The sequence below is a fragment of the Diaporthe amygdali genome, assembly GCF_026229845.1.
Source record: "Diaporthe amygdali strain CAA958 chromosome Unknown NODE_26_length_719862_cov_65_716256, whole genome shotgun sequence".
In the NCBI taxonomy this organism is placed as follows: Eukaryota; Fungi; Ascomycota; class Sordariomycetes; order Diaporthales; family Diaporthaceae; genus Diaporthe; species Diaporthe amygdali.
The window spans coordinates 602,821-622,374 of NW_026517046.1; the positions used below are offsets into that span (position 1 = coordinate 602,821).

The 19,554-nt window shown below is 50.5% G+C and overlaps 3 protein-coding genes across 3 annotated transcripts; 1 reads left to right on the forward strand and 2 right to left on the reverse strand.

The window, feature by feature from the left end:
• Positions 1-5,438: 5,438 nt before the first annotated feature.
• J7T55_010215 (uncharacterized protein) lies at positions 5,439-9,764 on the reverse strand (the record flags this gene model as incomplete). The annotated part of the gene is made up of 11 exons (XM_053131417.1): positions 5,439-5,579; positions 5,759-6,084; positions 6,211-7,083; positions 7,142-7,402; positions 7,472-7,778; positions 8,071-8,167; positions 8,692-8,717; positions 8,774-8,882; positions 8,952-9,007; positions 9,076-9,385; positions 9,454-9,764. 11 exons carry the CDS (start codon positions 9,762-9,764, stop codon positions 5,439-5,441), a joined length of 2,817 nt encoding a protein of 938 aa, XP_052990641.1.
• A 295-nt stretch (positions 9,765-10,059) lies between these two features.
• Positions 10,060-13,831, forward strand: J7T55_010216 (major facilitator superfamily transporter; the record flags this gene model as incomplete). Its single annotated transcript, XM_053131418.1, has 6 exons — positions 10,060-10,300; positions 10,570-10,979; positions 11,768-11,922; positions 12,125-12,589; positions 12,659-13,368; positions 13,434-13,831. The coding sequence occupies 6 exons, from the start codon at positions 10,060-10,062 to the stop codon at positions 13,829-13,831; spliced, it is 2,379 nt and encodes a 792-aa protein (XP_052990642.1).
• Positions 13,832-15,681: 1,850 nt separating this feature from the next.
• On the reverse strand, positions 15,682-15,951 carry J7T55_010217 (uncharacterized protein; the record flags this gene model as incomplete). The annotated part of the gene is made up of 1 exon (XM_053131419.1): positions 15,682-15,951. The coding sequence occupies one exon, from the start codon at positions 15,949-15,951 to the stop codon at positions 15,682-15,684; it is 270 nt and encodes an 89-aa protein (XP_052990643.1).
• Positions 15,952-19,554: the final 3,603 nt, after the last annotated feature.

Here is a 19,554-nt window from a genome sequence, read left to right on the forward strand (position 1 = left end):
GTGGCTACTTTTATCTCAGTAAAAGTCGCTGCTTTGATCGTGGATAAATTGGACAATCTTTTCAGGGGTTATTTGTCAAGTTAGGATCCCATAGGATAATCTCTTATGGGATAAGCTCCTGTGGGATAAGCTCCTGTGGGATAAGCTCCTGTGGGATAACCTCTTGTGGGATAACCTCCTGTGGGATAACCTCCTATGGGATAACCTCCTGTGGGATAACCTCCTGTGGAATAATCTCTTGTGGGATAATTTCCTATAGGATAACCTTTTATAGGATAATCTCCCGTGGGATAACCTTCTGTGGGATAATCTCCTGTGGGAAAACCTCCTGTGGGTGTTAAGAAGCTTGAGTGAATCCTAAATACACGTTATAGCTTTCTGTGTTAGGAAGGAAACGTTGCTGTTGATGTTCTGCAGTTTTGGAGTTGGTGGGTCTTGAGCAACGCGACGCACGGACACCCAGTGCAGCTTATTTGTGATTAGGTAAGCTGATCAGATTAGATAAGATAAGAGATAAGTCCAGGGAATGTAGTATACCTATAGCCTCTGCAGCCCACAGCCTTCGCTGCCCTTTCTTTCCTCTACAGACTACAAATACGAACCCTACTGTTTACCCACATACTGTATGCTTCTTAAATAAAAAGAAAAAACAGAGCAAGTTATTAAAATATAATGTTTAGCTTTTTTTTTTAATATTTAATTTTATAAAAAGAATTAAATATAAAAATATACTTTTTAATTATTATAATAAACTTTTTAAAATATTATATATAATAGCTTTTATATATATTAGTTAATTATTTATTAAAATATAATAGTTTAAACTATATATGTCTTAGTAAAAAAGCTATTTGAGTGCAAGGGGCATTTAGCTTGGGGGGTAAGGATCTTATGTAAATTTTGTAAAACTGGTGATGCTAGTGCCTTAGTGCTTGTTTGCAAGTCAACCCCGCACATGGTTCTATAGTGTAGCGGTTAGCACGCGGGATTTTGACTTCCACTCAGAATTTAGTTCCAGAGTCTCTAGTTCAATTCCCGAGTCCCCGGTTCGAACCCGGGTAGAGTGGGTTAATTCTATATTCCCTTTAAAAAGTAATTTAAGCTAACAACTTTCCAGACCTACACCTTACAACAAAAATAATTTTTTTAATTTTTTTTTTAATTTTTTTTATATATAAATAATATTTTATTAAATTTTACTATGTAAATAGTAATAGTTATATAATAAGCCAGCTAGCAGCTAGCTAGTAGTTATTTAACTGCTTAGCTATATAGTTTATAAATTATAGCTTTTAACTTTTATTTATTTATTTATATAACTTTAATATTAATATTATTATAAGTTATTATATTTAAATATATAACTTAGTTAATATTTATTATAATATTTAAATTTAATATAATATTTTAATTAAATATTTTAAAAATAAATTAATTTTCTTTTATAAATTTATATAATATATTAAAGCTTATAATATATATATATATATATATATATAAGTAATATCTTATACTATTCTCTTTTAATTTATTAATTTACTATAATATTTTAATTAAATATATTAGTATTACTTTATTAGCTAAATATTAAAACAGCGCTTTTTGTGATAGTACAGCTCTTATATACTGCTGAATAGCCAATCTGGCGATTGGTTATTATAGTTTTTTAGCCGGCATATAGAATTGATTTGCAGCAGTAGTCAAGCTTGTATCACCTTTACTGCTGCACTCTGATAAAGGAAATCAAAAGGTCTGAATTCCAGAACGCCATCTGGAATGCAGTGTAGTCTTACATAGCTGTGTCGTTACATCCCCCTATACTTCACTTGCTAAAGGTTCGATCCAGTGAAACGGAATCTGGAGCTCTAGTGAGGAAGGATTATGCTTCTAGAGGCACATTCGCCCGCCCACTGACCTTTGCTTGGGCGCCCATCCTCCCCTAGGGACTGGAACCGAATTCGCTCGGCAGCGTTTGCTAATCAGCCACAATACTATATAAACAGACCTGAACTCAGCTTTACCTGGGTTCAAACTCGCAACCGTTTTGACGAGCCTCTGTTTGTTCTAGAATTAAGACAACGCCTTCACTGCTGCACTATAACAAAGGAAACTAAAAGGTCAGAATTCCAAACCGCCTTCTAGAATACAGTGCAGTCTTATATAGCTCTGCCGTCACAGATATCTATAGATAAAATAAAATAAAAATAAAAAAACACTCTCAAGCCGGCATTCGAACCGCCAATGTTGCCATTTTGTTAAACAGCTACATTGAAACTGCTTGTTTTCACCATTACACTATGAGGTACTGGTCTAACAGATTTCCTTTCCCCGCTGCTATAACCTCAAACACTGCGTTGTGCCAATCCTATTTGGTCAACATGCCATGTCAACCAATATGGCATGTGGGGCTAAACATGGCATGTCTGTCCCCTAGTATCCCCCAATGGGAAACCAGCAGCCAAACTAGTGACATCCAACTCAATTATCCAAAAGAAGGAGAGGACGCCACCGCCGTAGAATGGAGGCAAGCGGCCAGGTTGGTGCGGCTCAGTTGGTGGTAGTGAGGCTAGCTATCAAGAAGAAGGAGAGGACGCCACCGCCGTAGAATGGAGGCAAGTAGCCAGGATGGTGCGGCTTGGTTGGTGGCAGCGAGGCTGGCTATTGAGAGGAGGACGACACCGCCGTAGAATGGAGGCAAGCGGCCAGGTTGGTGCAGCTAGGCTAGCTATCGAGAAGAAGAGCACGCCACCGCCGTAGAATGGAGGCAAGTAGCCAGGATGGTGCAGCGAGGCTGGCTATCGAGAAGCAGAGGACGCCACCGCCGTAGAATGGAGGCAAGTAGCCAGGATGGTGCGGCTCGGTTGGTGGTAGTGAGGCTAGCTATCGAGAAGAAGAGGAAGCCACCGCCGTAGAATGGAGGCAAGTAGCCAGGATGGTGCAGCTCGGCTAGCTATCGAGAAGCAGAGGACACCACCGCCGTAGAATGGAGGCAAGCGGCCAGGTTGGTGTAGCTAGGTGAACTGTGGTGGTGGTGGAGGAGGCGGAGGAGGATATGCTGATTATCAGATGGAAGAGGTCACCAAATCGGAGGTAAGCTGTCGAGGAGGAGGGGAGAGGAGATTGCTAGTTGTCGAGAAGAGCTCCCTAGCTGTTGAAGAGCAAAGGACGGCAGCACTGTAGAAGAGAGGCAAGCTTCTACTCCTAGGCCAGCTATGGAGCAGGAGAATGGGGTGCTAATTGTCAAGAAGCAGAGGATGTCAGCGCCGTAGTATAGAGGCAAGCGTTGGGATAGTTACCCGAGGGTAGAGGAGAGGTTGCCAGTTGTCGAGAGTAGACTGCAAGAAGAACAAAGGGCGCCAGCACCGTAAGATGGAGTCAAGCTCCGGGACAGCTGTGTGGAAAGAATCTCGCCAGTTTTCGAGGACGAGGCTGCGGCTGCCGAGGAAGACAGTGTTCGAAGGAGGAAGCCGCGGCTGCCGTGGAGCCTAGCTGTTGAGGCAATGAAATAGCATCCGGGTTTGAGCCAGCTGGGTAGCATCTCATCGTTGCACCCCTGAGTTTGAGCGTAATTATTGGGGACAAGAATGCTTGGTTGGTAATTATGTTGATAATGATACTTGGTGGGTCAATCTTGGTGATGCTGTGTCCTCTTGGCTCCACCGGGGAGCACAATAGAATGGAGGCAAGCAAAAGCCAGGACGGGGGCCCAAAAAATAAAACAAGGAAAGAACAAAAAAGAGAAAAATTATGCGTCGGCCCACGACGCAACACCAGGGGAGGGGAGGCAGGCGGCAGGGAGGGGAGAGGGTGGGCGCTCGGTCTACACACATTACTGTCAGCTTAGAGTAGCAGGAAATACACATAGCAATGGAAGTCGTTGGAGGACGTCCATAGAATCTAATTAATAGAGTCTTGGTACCTTGTAATGGAAAGAATCTGGGAACAGCTGGACTGGATTAATAGTACATACAGGCGCCTTTTTTTGCATCATTTTGATGCGCTTCTTCGACATGGTGCCTCCACCGAGGCCGGGAGAGGAGGGGGACAGGAGGGACTTAATGCGCGCCCAGAGCGCTTCGCAGCGTGCCTTTTTAGGCATTTTCAACAACAAAATGGTACAAATATTCTCTGAAAAAAGGATTGTTGCTGCTGCTGCTGCGCTGGGACGAGGTCTGTGGTTGTAACATCCCCTCTGGGGTTAGAAAACCCCAGTCCTGTATGATTTGCGCTCCTGCGCTCCTTCCATGATATTTGGGAAGGAACGGTTGCAGACTGCCACTTTGGGTAGTGGTGCTCTCTTCCACCCTTGTTTGGGAAGGTGTGGCTACCCTGCGTGGGAGCATGGCACACACGACACTGATAACAGCTGCACAGTACCGCAGTGGTCCAGTCAACACACAAAACTCCTGGAATAGCTTCGAAATTGACTGGTTTCCCTCTCTTGGTATGCCTTCATGCGTCTCAACCTTGCTCCGAGTCTATTAAGCCCTCTGAGCTCTCAGTTGTTCGCAGACAGCTGCTGGCTACCCGTAACCACGCTTGGACGACGTCCAACTTACAATGAAGTCCAGATATAGAGCTGACAGGCAATTAATTAGGTTCTGAAATGCATAGGAATAGACCCAAAGATCTTTCAACCACCCACTACTTTACGTGTGATACGAAGTATTTCGCTGTGTTGTCTGGGGCGTGTCCTCTAAGCACCTTGCTCCATGCCCTATCGGCGTACCACAATGTCGGCCTCGTTGAGAAATTAAGGTCCAGCCTTGTCACTATGATAATTACTGAGAATTGGCTTCAACAGAAGATATTAGCTCTGCAAAAGACCAGAAACAAAGTCCTGAGACACATCCCTATAATAGTGAAGAGTGCCGCCCATGTTCTCTTGCTGTAAGTGCTTGTGAACGTCAGAGCGATTTCACCTAATGAACATGATTTCGACAATCTAGATCGATGGAGACGCCTAGTTGGAATATCTGCCCGCCTAAATATACTACGCAGCATATAAAGATGGGGTGGGATCGTCTTGAAGTGGTCTTGTGTGCAATCTGTGTACTCACATCAAGTTGTAGGCGGGCCCCGTTATACATTGATAAGCACTTGAAGACCGAGCGTTAGATAACAACATTTGATGTTAGTGACAGTTGGTTCGGACACGAGCCAAATAATGTTTTAAACTCGCTGTTATCGGCATTGAGTGCTGTTTAAATCTGGGTCTTTTTACTGTGCCTAGGTATGAAGGGACCACCTATAGCTTTACTGGAGGCTATACACGGATTGAGAACAAAACCACTTAGGGAGCACATACGGGCAAATAAGTTACGTAAAAGCAGCGATGTTGATTTCAAAACTAAGGTAGTCTCTGGATGACTTCTCGTCCAAAAAGGTATTGCACTACACCTGTGCCAACTCAAACTGATCCATCAAACCCCCGTCCTCTAACCATCCTGGTCTTCATCCTGATCTTGATCCAGCTTGGGGTCAAATGGCGCGTTGATTTTCTGAATATCTGCTTCGTTGGTCATGTAATAGACGTTGGTTGTCATGCCCAATTCGGAGTAGATAGCACCTGTCTGAAGCTTTTCGACAGGTTGGGGCACGTCTGTGAATGTGCAGGGTCGGCGAAGTGATTGGCACGCTGAACACGTGCCTGTCGCAGCATTAAAGTTGCATTTCCCTCCAAAACATGGAGTCGTCTATACTATGGTTAGCTAAAATAAAGCATATATATGAGCCTGTTCATGAGTATTATACTTACTGTAGCCTGTGAAACACATATATCGCACGCCACACGATTATGCAGCATGCGATCCGGGCGTACGCCAATGGAAGTTGACCATCCTTTGGAACTGATGAGTTGCTGAAGTCGAGCAGTATTCTGCTGTATAGTGTTGTCGGCTGGCCACTGCTTGACCCGGCTTTGGGTATTAGTGGCGACAAGTTCCTGCTTCAGGTGGTCATAATTAAACTCCTTGACGACCACTCTTCCGATTGCAGTGAGCCATCCTGGAACTCGAGCTCCAGTGTAGTTGATACACTGAAGAATTCTGGCAACTTTCATTCCAACCTGGTAGATAGACGGGACTTTTGTCGAATCGTTGTCAATATAGTGCCAAACCTGCCGTCGAGTAAGAGCACATGTAAACCACTGCCCTGATGTATCGGTCCACTCTAATCGGATGGCCATTGACCGGAGCATCTTAAACTCACAGTTTGGACCGATTCGTGGAAACCGAACAAACATAGATGGATGATCCATCGCGTTGCCCATAAATTCCACCACTACATGGACTGTGATTCCATTCGTAAGGCTGCCAGCGGATTGTTTCAGCACCTCCCGAGGGATAAAGAGATCGTTGCCATTGGTAATATTGAGCCGAGCGCTGTCAGGGGTTCCATCCTTGTTCTTTTCGATGAATAGACGTCGAGCGCATCGAAAGACCTTCATTTCCTTCTCATAATCAAACCATGAACACCATGTAAGCTCACGATCCTGGTCACGTATGACGGGTGTCTGCCAGTTGCAGCCGACAATTTGCGCTGGCCGCCATCCGGTGTTAACACTGTCGATAATATTGCCAAAGACTCTGGCAGACTGGAAATCCAAGATGTAGGCCGCAACTGCATTTAACGGAGTAGGGCCAAGAAGAAGCGGATGCCAACTCTTGAAGAGGCATACCATGGTAAGTTCGGCAGCACTAAGGCAAGAGTTTAAAGTCAAAACCCTGACCATAGGCTGATTCTCATCAAAGAGAATAATAGGTATCATCGATACATTTTCGGTATCGCAAGTTCTCGCCAGCCGGTAATGCATGGCTTTGCTCGAAGCCATGTCCCTCTCGTGTTTGTCAAAGCGAAGCGGCCACTGTGTTCCAATAGTCTGACCAGTATAGAGTCCTGTTCCAGGGGGTTTTGGACGACGTCCGAAGATGTAGTAATTCGGAGATTCGATTCCCGGATAGACTCGTATGTAGATTCCCGGCTTGGTTGGGCAATCCGTCTTGCTCATAGCTGGCAGTTGAGCAAGTTGTCTAGGGTGGAAATTTCCGCTGCTCATAAGCGCCCGTGCTGGAGGATCAAGAGCTATATTATATTATTTGTTAGTCAACTTCTGCTTTAACAAATATGAGGGGCTTCATACCTCTCATGATTTCGATGGGGTAATGAGATGTATTGGGGCCAAAGAGTCGAAAGCTGATCTCAGGTGACAGAGGCAACTCTGTCTCAATCGTGTTCCTATTAGCTTGGATCGCTCTCCACAAGCCATGGACGGTCTTCTCGAGGCACGTAGCATTTCCTGGAAGTGTCGGGTCCTGGACAGCAATGATAGGCTGTCGCATGTCAATAGGCAGGGGCCTCATCCGCTCTTTGCCTGCGATTATGTATGTTATGTGTACCCAGCCTGTGATGTGTTAGTGCCCATGGCATACCTAGGGTGCGAAAGAAATGCCAAGTAGAAGTTTGATCTTACCGACTCTCTGGTGCTCCTCCTTCCCGATACCAATCTGGCAAAGGACCCAACCATCTGGCTGTTTGGTAGATAGGAAGGCCCACCCATCTTCTCCTTGGGTGATCTCGAGAGCGCTTTTGGCCTTCAATGAAACGCTCGGAGTGTAGCTAGCCTTCACTCGCATAGCCCACCCGTTCTCGTTCTCAGGGACAGAGGGCTCTGAGGCATTCGTCGCCATGTTGGCGGTAGGTTGGGACTGAGGCTTGATGGAGACAGTCCACGAGTAGCTGTACGAGATCGTAGGATATGGATAAGTGTAGGGACCCAGCTGTTGGAGTGTTGGGGAGTGGAAGAGAGGAGAGGACAGTTGAGTTCCGGGGAGAAGTAAGACTTTAAATAAGTCTCCTGGCAGCCATCAGAGGGGCCTGTGACTTGCGACCAAGTGACACACATTCAATATTTCTCTCGATGTCTGGAAAAGGCTGTGACTTGCGACTAAGTGACACACATTCAATATTTCTCTCGATGTCTGGAAAAGGCTGTGACTTGTGACCAAGTGACACACATTCAATATTTCTCTCAATGTTTGATAAAGGCAGTCACTAAGTCCTGTGACTCACTATCGTTCCTAACTTCTGGTAGATCATGACAGACACAGTCCACAAGCTGCGGAGCTCATGCAAAGCTCCCATAAACACAGTGGCCGGCCGGTCAGCTCTACGATTGTTGATCAGCCCGGTGGAAACATGTAGGCAGTTACTACTGAGTCTGAATATCCCAATATCTAAGCAAGAAAGCTGCCTCTCAGGGTCCCGTTGCTCGTTCTCAACTTCAAAACTGGGCATGTTTCTTCCTTTGTGCATACCTACATTAGAAAGCTCGCACAGAACTCCAGATACACCGTTTATTGGATGACCAGGAGTGTTGCGCATGTCGCCGGGGTACCTGTCAACAACATTGAGTAGCAGCTATTCATATCACAATGCATAGTCTCACATCTTCTACTGAGTAATGTACTGCGCAAACTGCCACGCGACCATGTCGAGTCAGGCAAAAAAGCTTGTATTCCATAGCTACGAGCCGATCACTGCCCTCTTCGGGTATGATGCAAACTCGCAGACATATTGAGTCGTCTAAAAATCTAGCTGAACATCGAGTCGCATTGATGCTTGAGACTTTAGCTTTACGCCAAAGGCTTCTCTGTTCCCCTTCCCGCAATACTAAACAAGCTTTCTCATGACTTTCGGTGCATGGCTCCGGCTCCTCCCTGTTGGCTGTCAGTTCACCTATTCGCGCTGGTCTCACATGCAAGGAAGAACGCACCTGGTGTTGAGGGAAGATCAGAGTGTCCGCGATGACCACGTTCTCCCTCCGCGTGGCGGAGAAAACAATAACCTCGGCGATGTCGTCAGGGGTCAATGGGTCCACGCCGCTATAGAATCCGTCAGTCAGTCAAACAACTCAGCGATCATGAACAGAGGGGGTTTAGGAAGTGACGTACGCGTAAACAGCATCTGCCTTCGACTTGTCACCGTAGAAACGGACGATAGAGAACTCCTGCCATCTGTGTTAGCCAGCGGGCTCACGAGAACGCGACGCCTCTCGCCCCCAGGGCAAAGACTCACCGTCTCAACCTGGCCAGGATCGATTCCGATGACCCTGATCTTTGTGTCGAGCGTCTCCTTCCTCAAGGCGTCCGTGAAGCTCTTGACGGCAGCCTTGGTGGCGCAGTAGATGCTGCCGCCGGGGTAGGGCTCACGGCCTGCGATGGAGCCGATGTTGATGATATCTCCTGAGCCGCCATTGGGTCTTTGCTTGAAGACGGGCAGGATGGCTTGGGTCATGTTGATAAGGCCCGTGACGTTCGTGGCGAACATGATGCTGACGTCCTCCTCGGCGATCTCAGGTGCCTTGGCCATTCCCTTCACCAGCCCTCTGCGGAAGCAAGTTGTTAGCCTCTTTTGGAGTTTCCCAGTTGCGTCTTGGAAAGATCTCATGCATACGCATTGTTCACCAGCACGTGAATGTCCTTGAACTCCGCCGGCAGGTTGGGCACAAATTGGCGCACTTCCTCGGGGTTGCTGATGTCTAGCTTGACCGACAGCACCTTGACGCCGTCACCGACCTCCTTCTTGATGTCGGCAGCGATCTGGTTCAGCGTGTCGACACGGCGCGCCGTGAGGACCAGCTTGAGGTTGTTCTTAGGCGCCGTCCGGGCGAACTCGAACGCGGTACTGCGGCCAATGCCGGAGCTAGCGCCGGTAATCAATACGGTCTTGCCCTCGAGGCGTTTGGCAGCAGCAGCGGAGGCCATGGTTCTTGTGTAGATGCTTGGGGCAAGGCGGAGCTTGAGTATAGGTTGGGGACGCGACAGTAGGCGCTGAACAGTTCGGAATGTTGTTTGTGCCTGGAAGAACATAGGTCTCTCAAATATTCAGGATTGCGAACGAGGAGAAGAACTGTATCCGGGGGTGAAGAGGGCACAGTACGGAAATCTGCCCTGGTAATTTATTGGCCCTCAAGAATGTGTTCGGCTATAAGCACGCAATGCCAAGGTTCGACATCAGAGGCAGATATCTGGGCACCGTTGAAGCTACTACCCCGCCATAATGCATGTCAATGACTGCTCAGCAAGCAGGGCACTGAGAGCTCCAGAGGTACCCCTCACTCTCCTGAGTCGGCAAGCTTTCACGCGAAAACGCCCGCCAAATCCCAGGAGCTCAAAGCTCCCGGGCAAGCCTTCTGGCAAGTGTGCCGAAGTCGGTGCTCTTCTCGGGAGCTGCCCACGGTCTCACGGCAACAGCATATCGGCCCCACACGAGGGAGGCCGGACGGCATATATGAGCTTGGGTCTGTGTGCTTGCTGTATTTCGTGCAAGACTGGACATGAACAGCGCTGTGGTACCTTTACCATCATCGCGTTTGTTCTTCAGATCAGGCCCCCCCCCCCCATAGTCTCCTCGTTCATGCTCTGTTCTAAGCACGGCAGACCTTACCAATACCCACCGATGTCCCAGGCATTCATTGCGCGAGGGACAGGCCTTGCGAAAGGGAGTGCCCTTCATCAATTCAAGATGTCTTGTTGTGGGAGGAGCTTTCGTAAACTCGACTTCAAACAGACCGAGCTTTCAGCTTTGACCAGAGCTATGTCCGGCCGCGTACCGTGGCATTGCAGACGCTCGCGTACCTGACCAAACGATGCGTCGGAGCTCGTCCTCTGAGACAAAGTGCACAGTCTAGAACACCCCAGAAGGCGAGTTGGGGGCGCACAAGCGCGGCTCAACTTCCACGGGCTGGGCAACGGCACATTTCTCGTCTTGCGAGCCGCCTCGACGGTGGGCGCGCCCAGGGTGACACGGCCGTGGCACCGAGTGAGCACATGCGCGGCGAGAAGCACTTCATCTACGGCCGTGTCGCGAGTGGCCACGGCAGTCCGTACGGCAAACCGTACGGCAGTGCCGGTGGTCAGGCACGGCGGCTTACCGCAGCAGGTCAGTTTCACGAGATCCAGCTGTTCCTCTTGGGTTCGGTGGGAGGAAGCCGTTGAGAGAGGTGCCCAATCAAGCCCCTCACGGTGGCCTGGTATGGCTTTTTTTTTGTTTCGTTTTTGCCTTCGCATTTGAACAAAAGCTACTCCCTGAATGTTTTGAAAGATGTTTGGAATATGAGCTTGCATTCGGTTCAGAGGCGCTCCAGCAAACGAAGGTGCCACCAGCCTAGGCGCAATGCGCTTAGGTCAGTAGGCATGTCAGCAGTGCAAGCGAGTCCGAGTGCGAGTAAGAAATGATTTGCGCATTCGGCTTTCCCATGCCCGCTACAAACAACGTGTTTTACTCTTTACGGTCTCCCTTCTGTCCTGATTGGGCACTTTTCATGTCCGTCCTGCAGGTTAGCTGTTGTACTTTCCCCCCAGCTGACGAGGCGCCTTTCAGCAGCATTTGTGTGCAGTCTTGAATATGAAATGGCAAACAGCGCTGTTCTGTCTCTGGAGGAATCTGGCTGCTGTGACATGGGCTTGGCATGCGAATGTGTTGGCAGTCAAAGAGAAGTGAAGATTCTCTGCTGTTTGTATCAAACTGCAGGTGGCTTGAGGAGAAGAAGGGAATTTGTCTGGCTGGGCTCACTTGCATCGTCATGGTAGCTGCGACTGGCGTCCACTTAGCTTGCTGCCGTCGGGCCTCGCTTACTCCAGCAAAACAAAGCAAGGCCAATCCAAAGCCCCTCCTTGTTGCCAAAGGATAGGTTGGTTGTCCCGATCTCCGACTTGGTCCAGACATCGTGTGCTATATCAACTAACCTTCTACTTCACGGATACAGACCTTGACGACCCGCAGAGGTCTCACTCCTCACGAAGCTATCCGAGACAAACTCCTTCAACCCGTCTTAGACGTTCCACGGTGCAACAATTACCATATTTCCGGCAACTTGTTGAAGTCTGTGCTGTTCCTCTTCTGCATTTCAGCTTTCAAATTGTACTCGAATGCGGGTCTGTCAACAAGATGGCACCCCGAGACCTGCCTCCTACAGCTGACAGCCAGCCCGACCCTGGAGCTGAGAATCTGTTCCGAGAGTCAAATGTCCCTCCATTGCGGTTTGCATTTCTCTGTGTTGGGTCTATTACCCCCATCCCCCAGCAAAACGTTACCAAGTATTCATGACTGACGTCTTGCATAGCCTCTGCTTCGGCCTCGGCCTCTCCATGGTTGACGCCTCCATCGTCGCAACCAGTCTGTACACCATCGGTGTAGAATTTCACGACATGGAACGTATCAACTGGGTCGCACTGGCCTACACGCTGACCTTCCTTGGGTCTGCTGTGTTCTTCTCGAGGATGGCCGACATCGTCGGCAGACGGAATGCTTTCGTCGCCGCTTTCCTTATCTTCTTCTCCTTTTCACTCGGTTGCGGCTTCTCACAGAACATGGACTCCCTCATTGTCTGTCGAGCGTTCCAGGGCATCGGTGGATCTGGCCTGTTCTCCGTCACTATGATCATATTCCCTGAGATGAGTCCACCGAAGGCCAGGAACTTTATAGCTCCTCTTATCGGAATGGTCATATCAACATCTGGCGTGCTTGGCCCGATCCTCGGTGGTATTTTCACTGAGTACGCCACTTGGCGGTGGGTGTTCTGGATCAAGTGAGCGTATTCTTAACTCATACGTGCTCCACTGAATTTACAATCTTCAGATCCTAACCTGATCTCCAGTGGCCCCATTGGATTCGTGGCGATGATCCTCTTCTACGCCTCGTGGCCTGACGCTGCATACGTCCCTAACATCCACAAGCGATCATGGAAGGACTTGGATTTCCTGGGATCGCTACTTGTTGTAGCAGCCTCGGTACTTGTAGTCTTTGCCTTCCAGGACGCCGGGCATAGCCAGGTGGAGAACCCATGGTCCAAGGCGACCTTTATCGGACCGCTGGTGGCGGGTCTCGTAAGTTGGATCGGCCTCTTTGCGTGGGAGGGCGCATTTGAGCGACTTTGGAGCAAGAAGATGGCGGCGTTGCCGCTCGTCCTGATCCGCAACCGTGTGTTTGCAGCAGTCATCTTGAACACCATATTCCTTGGTTTCTCTTACCTCGCCGCACTTTTCGCTGTGCCACTTCGCCTTCAGGTCGTCAATGGCAAGAGCCCGGTCATTGCCGGTGTTATGATGCTCCCTATGCTTGGTGGCACCGGTATTGGGAGTGCTCTCACAGGTGCATTAAGCAAGAAACGAAACCGGCTGTCCGAGACAATGACGGTCGGTACTGTGCTGGTGACACTGGGCCTGGCTCTTGAGACAACGGTGTCAGCTTCTGTCGAGCTCGAGCCAAAATTTCTGGGTTTCCTGGTGTTCATCGGCCTGGGTTATGGCATGATTACGGCTTCTGCAACTATGTTCACAACCACAGAAGCCCCTATCACCGAGCATGGTAAGTCTGCATGGAACCCTCCCGACATGGTAACATAAGCACAACTCACAAGGCGTTTCTTTTAGCTCCCGCCCAAGGTATCGTTGCTCAGTCTCGAATGCTAGGAGGAAGCATTGGCATAGCTATGTCATCAGCGATCCTGGCAGTTGAGCAGAGAAAGCACCTTGCTGGGATGGTCCCTTCGTCAGTGGTGTCGAGTTTGGGAAATGGTCATCCCACTATCATCCCCCTTCAGGGAGCTGCAGTCCGCAAGGCCTACAACGACTCATTCACGCAGACGATGGAAGTGTGTGCCATAATTGCAGGTGTTGGTGTGCTCCTTACCGTGGGGACATACCGCCGCAATAGAGGCTCACTAGAAGACCAGCGGGACGAGCAAATCCGCACGGAGAACGAGCGGCGGGGGGCTGAGAAGGGTGCGGCCACTGGAATTGTGGGATCTCAGTCATCTGGTGAGCGCTAGACCACCGTCTAGTGTCTCTCTGTGCTTCACATTTCAGGCGTCCAAAATCGGGATGTACGGCGTATCTGCATCAACATGTACGGAATATGGGATACCCCTGATGATTGTATCGTATTCAAGGCATCAAAGGCCAGCTACTTTGCTGAGATTCTCAAATAAAACCCGGAGATGACTTTCAGCCTAAACAGGTCTGCCCCAAGTTTGATCGGTGATGTATTCAAATCGATACATTGTCCAAAGCAAAACATGGATCCTAAGTACGTCAAGCGTCACGATATGCTATGAGGTTACGTTTATGGCTGGAAAATGTTCATAGTGGCATGATTCCACGCAAAAATATGTGTACCTTTGTCGACTCATCGACATCCTCGAAGATTGACAAATCAACATGCAGGTGCAGATGTTCAATACTCAACAGGCCCTTTTGATAAAACCCAAAGGGAAGTTTCAACGTGTCAGTAGGTACAATTATGTCTCAACTGGTCAAATTAGGCAAAAACAGTAACACGATGTTCATTTGTGGGATGCATCAATTGATTATCACCTGTCGTTGCACACAATATGACAGTGCCAGTTACATGCCAGCTTTGATCATGTAGCTCTTTCTCAGGAGGATATGCCAAACCGCATGTACGCGACTGAACATTGATGGATATGTCTCGTTGATTCTAAGTTTGTAATGATGTCTGTCTCTCATGATACGAGGGCCGCCATTACTAAAAGCCCTCGAGATGGCTGATCTAATCTGATTTTGTGACATGATCTAGCTCGTGCCGGTGTACAATTATTCTGTGCTACAATTGTACAAGATTCTGAGTGCCAATGGGTGCTGCTTGCTTTGCCGGTGTCATGAGAGCTGCCACAAGCGCGTCACAACAACCTGTACAGTTGATCAGGGATGGCTCTTTTAGCTCAGAAACCTCGTCAATATACCCAACATTCTGTGCTTTTGTTTCGGGATCTACCTCAACATGAGCTAACATTTCTTTCCTAGCACTTATCAAGCAACTGTACTCAAAAGTGCCAACTCGCTACATATTGATACTGAATCTTATGCATCAACGCATGTGATAGGATTGAATTCATTCAATTCATTTTAAATTGCGAAGCTTTGTACCGGTTCCTTCTCAGCATAAGTGAGAGACTCACCAGTGTACTGAGCCAATTGCACACCAGAGTTCAAACAATCGTACCAGGGCTGTGAGAAAGCATCGTGCCACTTCACACAAAAGTCAAGCGAGCATTGAATTGGCCGACTCCTTAGCTATCAACTAAGAGGCGCGAATCATAATGATCGCGGTCTATTTCTCATGCGAAATTAACTCTTAGACCGCTCGCCACAAGACAATGCCGTCTGAGCTTACACGAAGCTACAACACACCAATTGTCGAGCCTATGTAGACTTGGTTGATGGACTATACAAAACAGAGCCAATTGGACCGTTGCGACATTTTCTGTAACAGTAGCGCCAGCCGCTACAAGGTCAAAGTATACTTTGCACCGTGCATAGCCCGCCGGCGCGATACGGATGCCATCGGTTTGACCAAGCCAGCACATCCGATTCCTGATTGTCCCCCCTGAACACCTTATTTCTACATGATACACGTCTTCCGAAGAATTCCTTCAGAGTTTCGATCCAGGGCTGAGCATTTAAAATGAGGTTCTGCGGGTGGTGAGAAAGCCGCGCAACTAGTGCGGCTCCCAAGAACCCCGGCCTGAGGGTGCATAACCCCCCACCCCTGGCAGGAAAGGTCTCAGGCGAGAGAAAGTTGGCGCCTACCTGGGTCCACGGGTAACCGGACTGTCGGGGACTGCATACATACGCTTTGGCTGACCTGTGTCAGATTGATTTAAGCCTCCACGCCGTCCACGCCGGTCTGGTGGAACAACTTGACGCCGAATGCAAGCCACATGTTCCTCCAGATGCGGTGCGCGCGTGGCTGCGACAGCTCGCTTGAGAGAGAAGAAGAAGCAGGTGGGTGCTCGCCTGGGAGGGGACAGCAGCACCAGATGGCAGTGTTGGGAGCGGGAAACTTGGCCTTGTGTGTGCAGTAGCCCGCTGGATAAACACCATTTCCACCATTGTCTGGTGCGCGATCCCCGTCGCGAGAGGAGGCCATCTTGCCCGCACTTTGGCTAATCGGCCACCCCTGACCCGAAGAAGCAGTTATCCACGCAATCGCCCCTCTCTGCTGCCTACTGCCGCACCACTGCCATTGGCGAGGCCATATTGACGACGAGCGTCGTGTTGGGGCCAGAACCCTATGCGAGAACGGGCAGCTACTCACGAAGCTTTGGCCAAGGCAGGATGGGCGAAGCGAGCGGGTCATAGGTGAGTGAGTGACGGAGCAAGCCAGCAGCACCCTGGCATAGCCATAAGAATGGGTGGCCCCTGTCGGGTTCCGCCGAGAACCCCAACTGCAGGGCGTCGAGTGCCGGCATGGCTAGGGATGGTTCAGGATGCAAGACCGATGCCCATTAAGCTTCACCGGTCAAGAGAGGACCGACCGCAAGTGCCCCTCGAGTGCCGGCATGACATGCGACCAACTGATCCAGATTAAAGGAGAAGAAGGGAAAGCCGAAAATGAGTCAAGGTGCTTGGGAGGCAGGCTCTTCTGTCCGGATCGGACTGAAGCCGGGCAGGGGAATAACGGAGGCGGCCGCTGCTATGCAGTGGTCAGTAGCTTTGTGCTGGACATGTGGAGCTGTGCCGCAATAGAACAGTGGATCAGGCTGTGTGTGCTGTACGTACCCGCTTGGGTGATGGTGATTGTGATGGTGGTGGCTGTCAAAGATGATATGCGATTGGGTTGAAGGCGTCAGGGCGGCATTCGCCAAGTGGGTTGGTTAGACGGAGGGACTCGCGCATGGCCCATAGTCCGTGGTCCGAGGTCCGTACTTGTGGTGGTAGTAGTCAGTGGTCAGTTGTCAGTTTGCCCCCGCGTGCTGTGGTCTTGTTGTTTGGGTCTTGCAGCATATGATAATAGGAAGGGTTTGTTATAGGTTTCACTGTTGGGTTGTTGCAGGCTGGAGCAGGGCCGAGATTCCATTGAATGGGCGGTCATGCGGGCACCTGCACATAGCCAGAAAGCAAGCTGGGCAAGACAGCCAGGAAGCCTGAAAGCCAGACCTCTGACCTAACTCCCCGACACCTTAACCGACAGAACAGCTGAGAACCCATAACACTCGGTAATGCTCGAGCCTCCAGCCCTTCCGTATGCCCGTCAGCTGTGGATCATCACAGTCTCTCTCTGTGCAGTGCCGTTGCCGGTTAGGCCGAAGAAGCAAGTCGTGATGGCACCAGCCTAGTCGGGCAGTCCAGCCGGTGGGGCGTTGTCTTTTCTTCTCTGTTCTCGAAGCGACTTCCTGGCCTTCCTGCGACCTTCCTGGCCCTTCCTGGCCCTTCCTGTCCCTTCGATGCTACCCCTATTGCCCCGCAGGGTACATGGGGGCTGTACCTGATGCATGTACACCATGCAGCGGCAAGGGTGCCCCCGCTCAGAGGGTGGGGCTGGTGGGTAGGATGTCTTGGAGACGTTGCACCAGGCACAGAGACTCTGCAGAATGCAGGTACAGGCGACCTCGCATCCACGTCTCGCGACGGGCCGCAACTCCAGATTGCTCCAGGAGTTCATCTGGCCCTGCTCCCTGTCGATCGTCCAAAGGCTGGGAGAGCCCTCCCCCCAGCACCAGCCCCTCACCAGGTACCGCCTCCAATCGCAAGTCTTCCAGGCGCCGTGCAGACCTTCCAGAGCTGTCCCCACCCCTCCTTCTCCAACTCTACCCCAACAGACCAACCTTTTTTTTCAGGACCTGCATTCGAGCTTGGGTATAATCAGGCCTAGTCAGGCGAGGGTATCGTGGTATCCAGCAGGAACTTCGGGAAACCTACCCATCTGCCAAGTTGGACTGGCAGAGCCCCTGGGCCCCTTGGTGAAGGCCTGGTGGAGGGACCCTCGGTGCTCTAGCCAAACCTTGCACCCACATACCACATAGTCTACCACACACCACACATCACCCCAAGGCCCACCGAGGACCTCTCAGTGCTCCCCAAGGCGCCAGGCGCCCCCCCCCTTCGCACAGTCGCACCGCACCGCGCCCCACAGCTGCCATCCTTTCCTGGCCAAGCTCTTTTTGTGATCAGCACGCGCATGCTACCTTTAAGCCTCCTTCATGCCGATCGCCTGTCTGACCTGCCATTGACCATGGCCTGTCATGCACCCCTGCCTATACGCCCAATCCTGCCAATACCATCGAAAACCCGTCAAGAATTCCATGCCTCTCGGTAAAAGTCCATCGTGTGCTACTCAAAGCAACGGTGCTTAACACTTGGCACAACACCCAGGGGAGACAACTGAGAGGGACAACAGGGGCGCCAAATGTGTCACCTGCCATCCATCTCGTCGCCATGACGTGCCATACTACCCAACGGCACTGACTAGGCGTCTGGCACTCGCCAGCCTCCACGTTGAGTCATGGGTCCCCATCAGGAAACACACAGCTCATGTCTCCCGTCCGAAGGTGTCTCCGGATTCCACCAGACCGGCGCCGAGCTCCCTCTCCATCGCCCCTCCTGTCACTCAGCTAGCCAGCCTGTCAGCCAGTCTGCGGCATCCTCCCTCCAGCTCCTGCCGGCCGGGACCCTCAGCCAAGGCCACAACAGGGGATCTGTGGGCAGGATCGATAGACTTCCCTCGAGAACACCAGGGGGAGATCAGTTCCCAGTCTGTCTTGGAAGGCTGTGATCTCCACCACCCTTGGCCTATCTACACGTATAACTCTCTGACATGGTGGCCTACTTACCACTCAGCCACTGCTACCCGCCGTACTGGGTTGCAAGGTTGCTAGGAGGCGAGCCCTCGTCCCCGACTGAGCGCCACGACGCGTCGACATGGAGGCTGATCTTGCCAGACGGGGTTGATCCCATGAGGACAGCAAGCAGAAGATCTCCCATGACGAGAGGCCATGCCATGCCTGTCTGGACTGCACCATACGCGGGAAAGCAGACATTTGCCACTAATTAGATGAAAGGGGCCAGGTAAAGTTCCTCTGCCCAACAAAACTGCACGATAGGCTCGCCTCCCTCACGCGTGCGATCATCGAACGCACCGTTGTGCCACCCTCCCAATATCCCTCCCCCTCGGCCGATGACAAAATGCTGACGAGACGAGGCAGGGAGACACCTGCCCACGTCTGTCAGGGTTCAGGATGCCATCTTTTCCTTTTTGTGCACGTCCCTCCATTCAACGGGCTTCGCGAAAGGAAGAAGTCCTTTCCTGTAGCCGCGCCGCAATTTCGCTTCCGGCTGGCGTTGGTGGTTGTTTACTTCTTTGCCTTTCCTATGTCTGGTGGGTGGGGGGCCGGCGGGACGGCACACCAGAGATCCCGCCCCGATATGAACATGCACAGTTTCCCCATGGGGAGCGGCAGCGGGGCACACACCATCTGCCCTCCTACTCCCATTCTTCCTCTCGGTGGCGTCGAGAACCCGCATGTGCTATATCAAAAATAGCCAAGCCAGAATGTCTTTACGCCCACGTCTCCCCACACTCACACAGCAGGTGTCGGACCTGCATTCTGTGGTTCAACAGAAAAACGCATGGTACATGATCGATCGCCTGCGCCTCGCGCCCACGGCCATGTCTCGCAATATCCGAGCAAGAGGGTGTGAGTGACGTGGTCCGGAAAAATACAATCACCACCTCAGGTGGAGGCTCAATGTG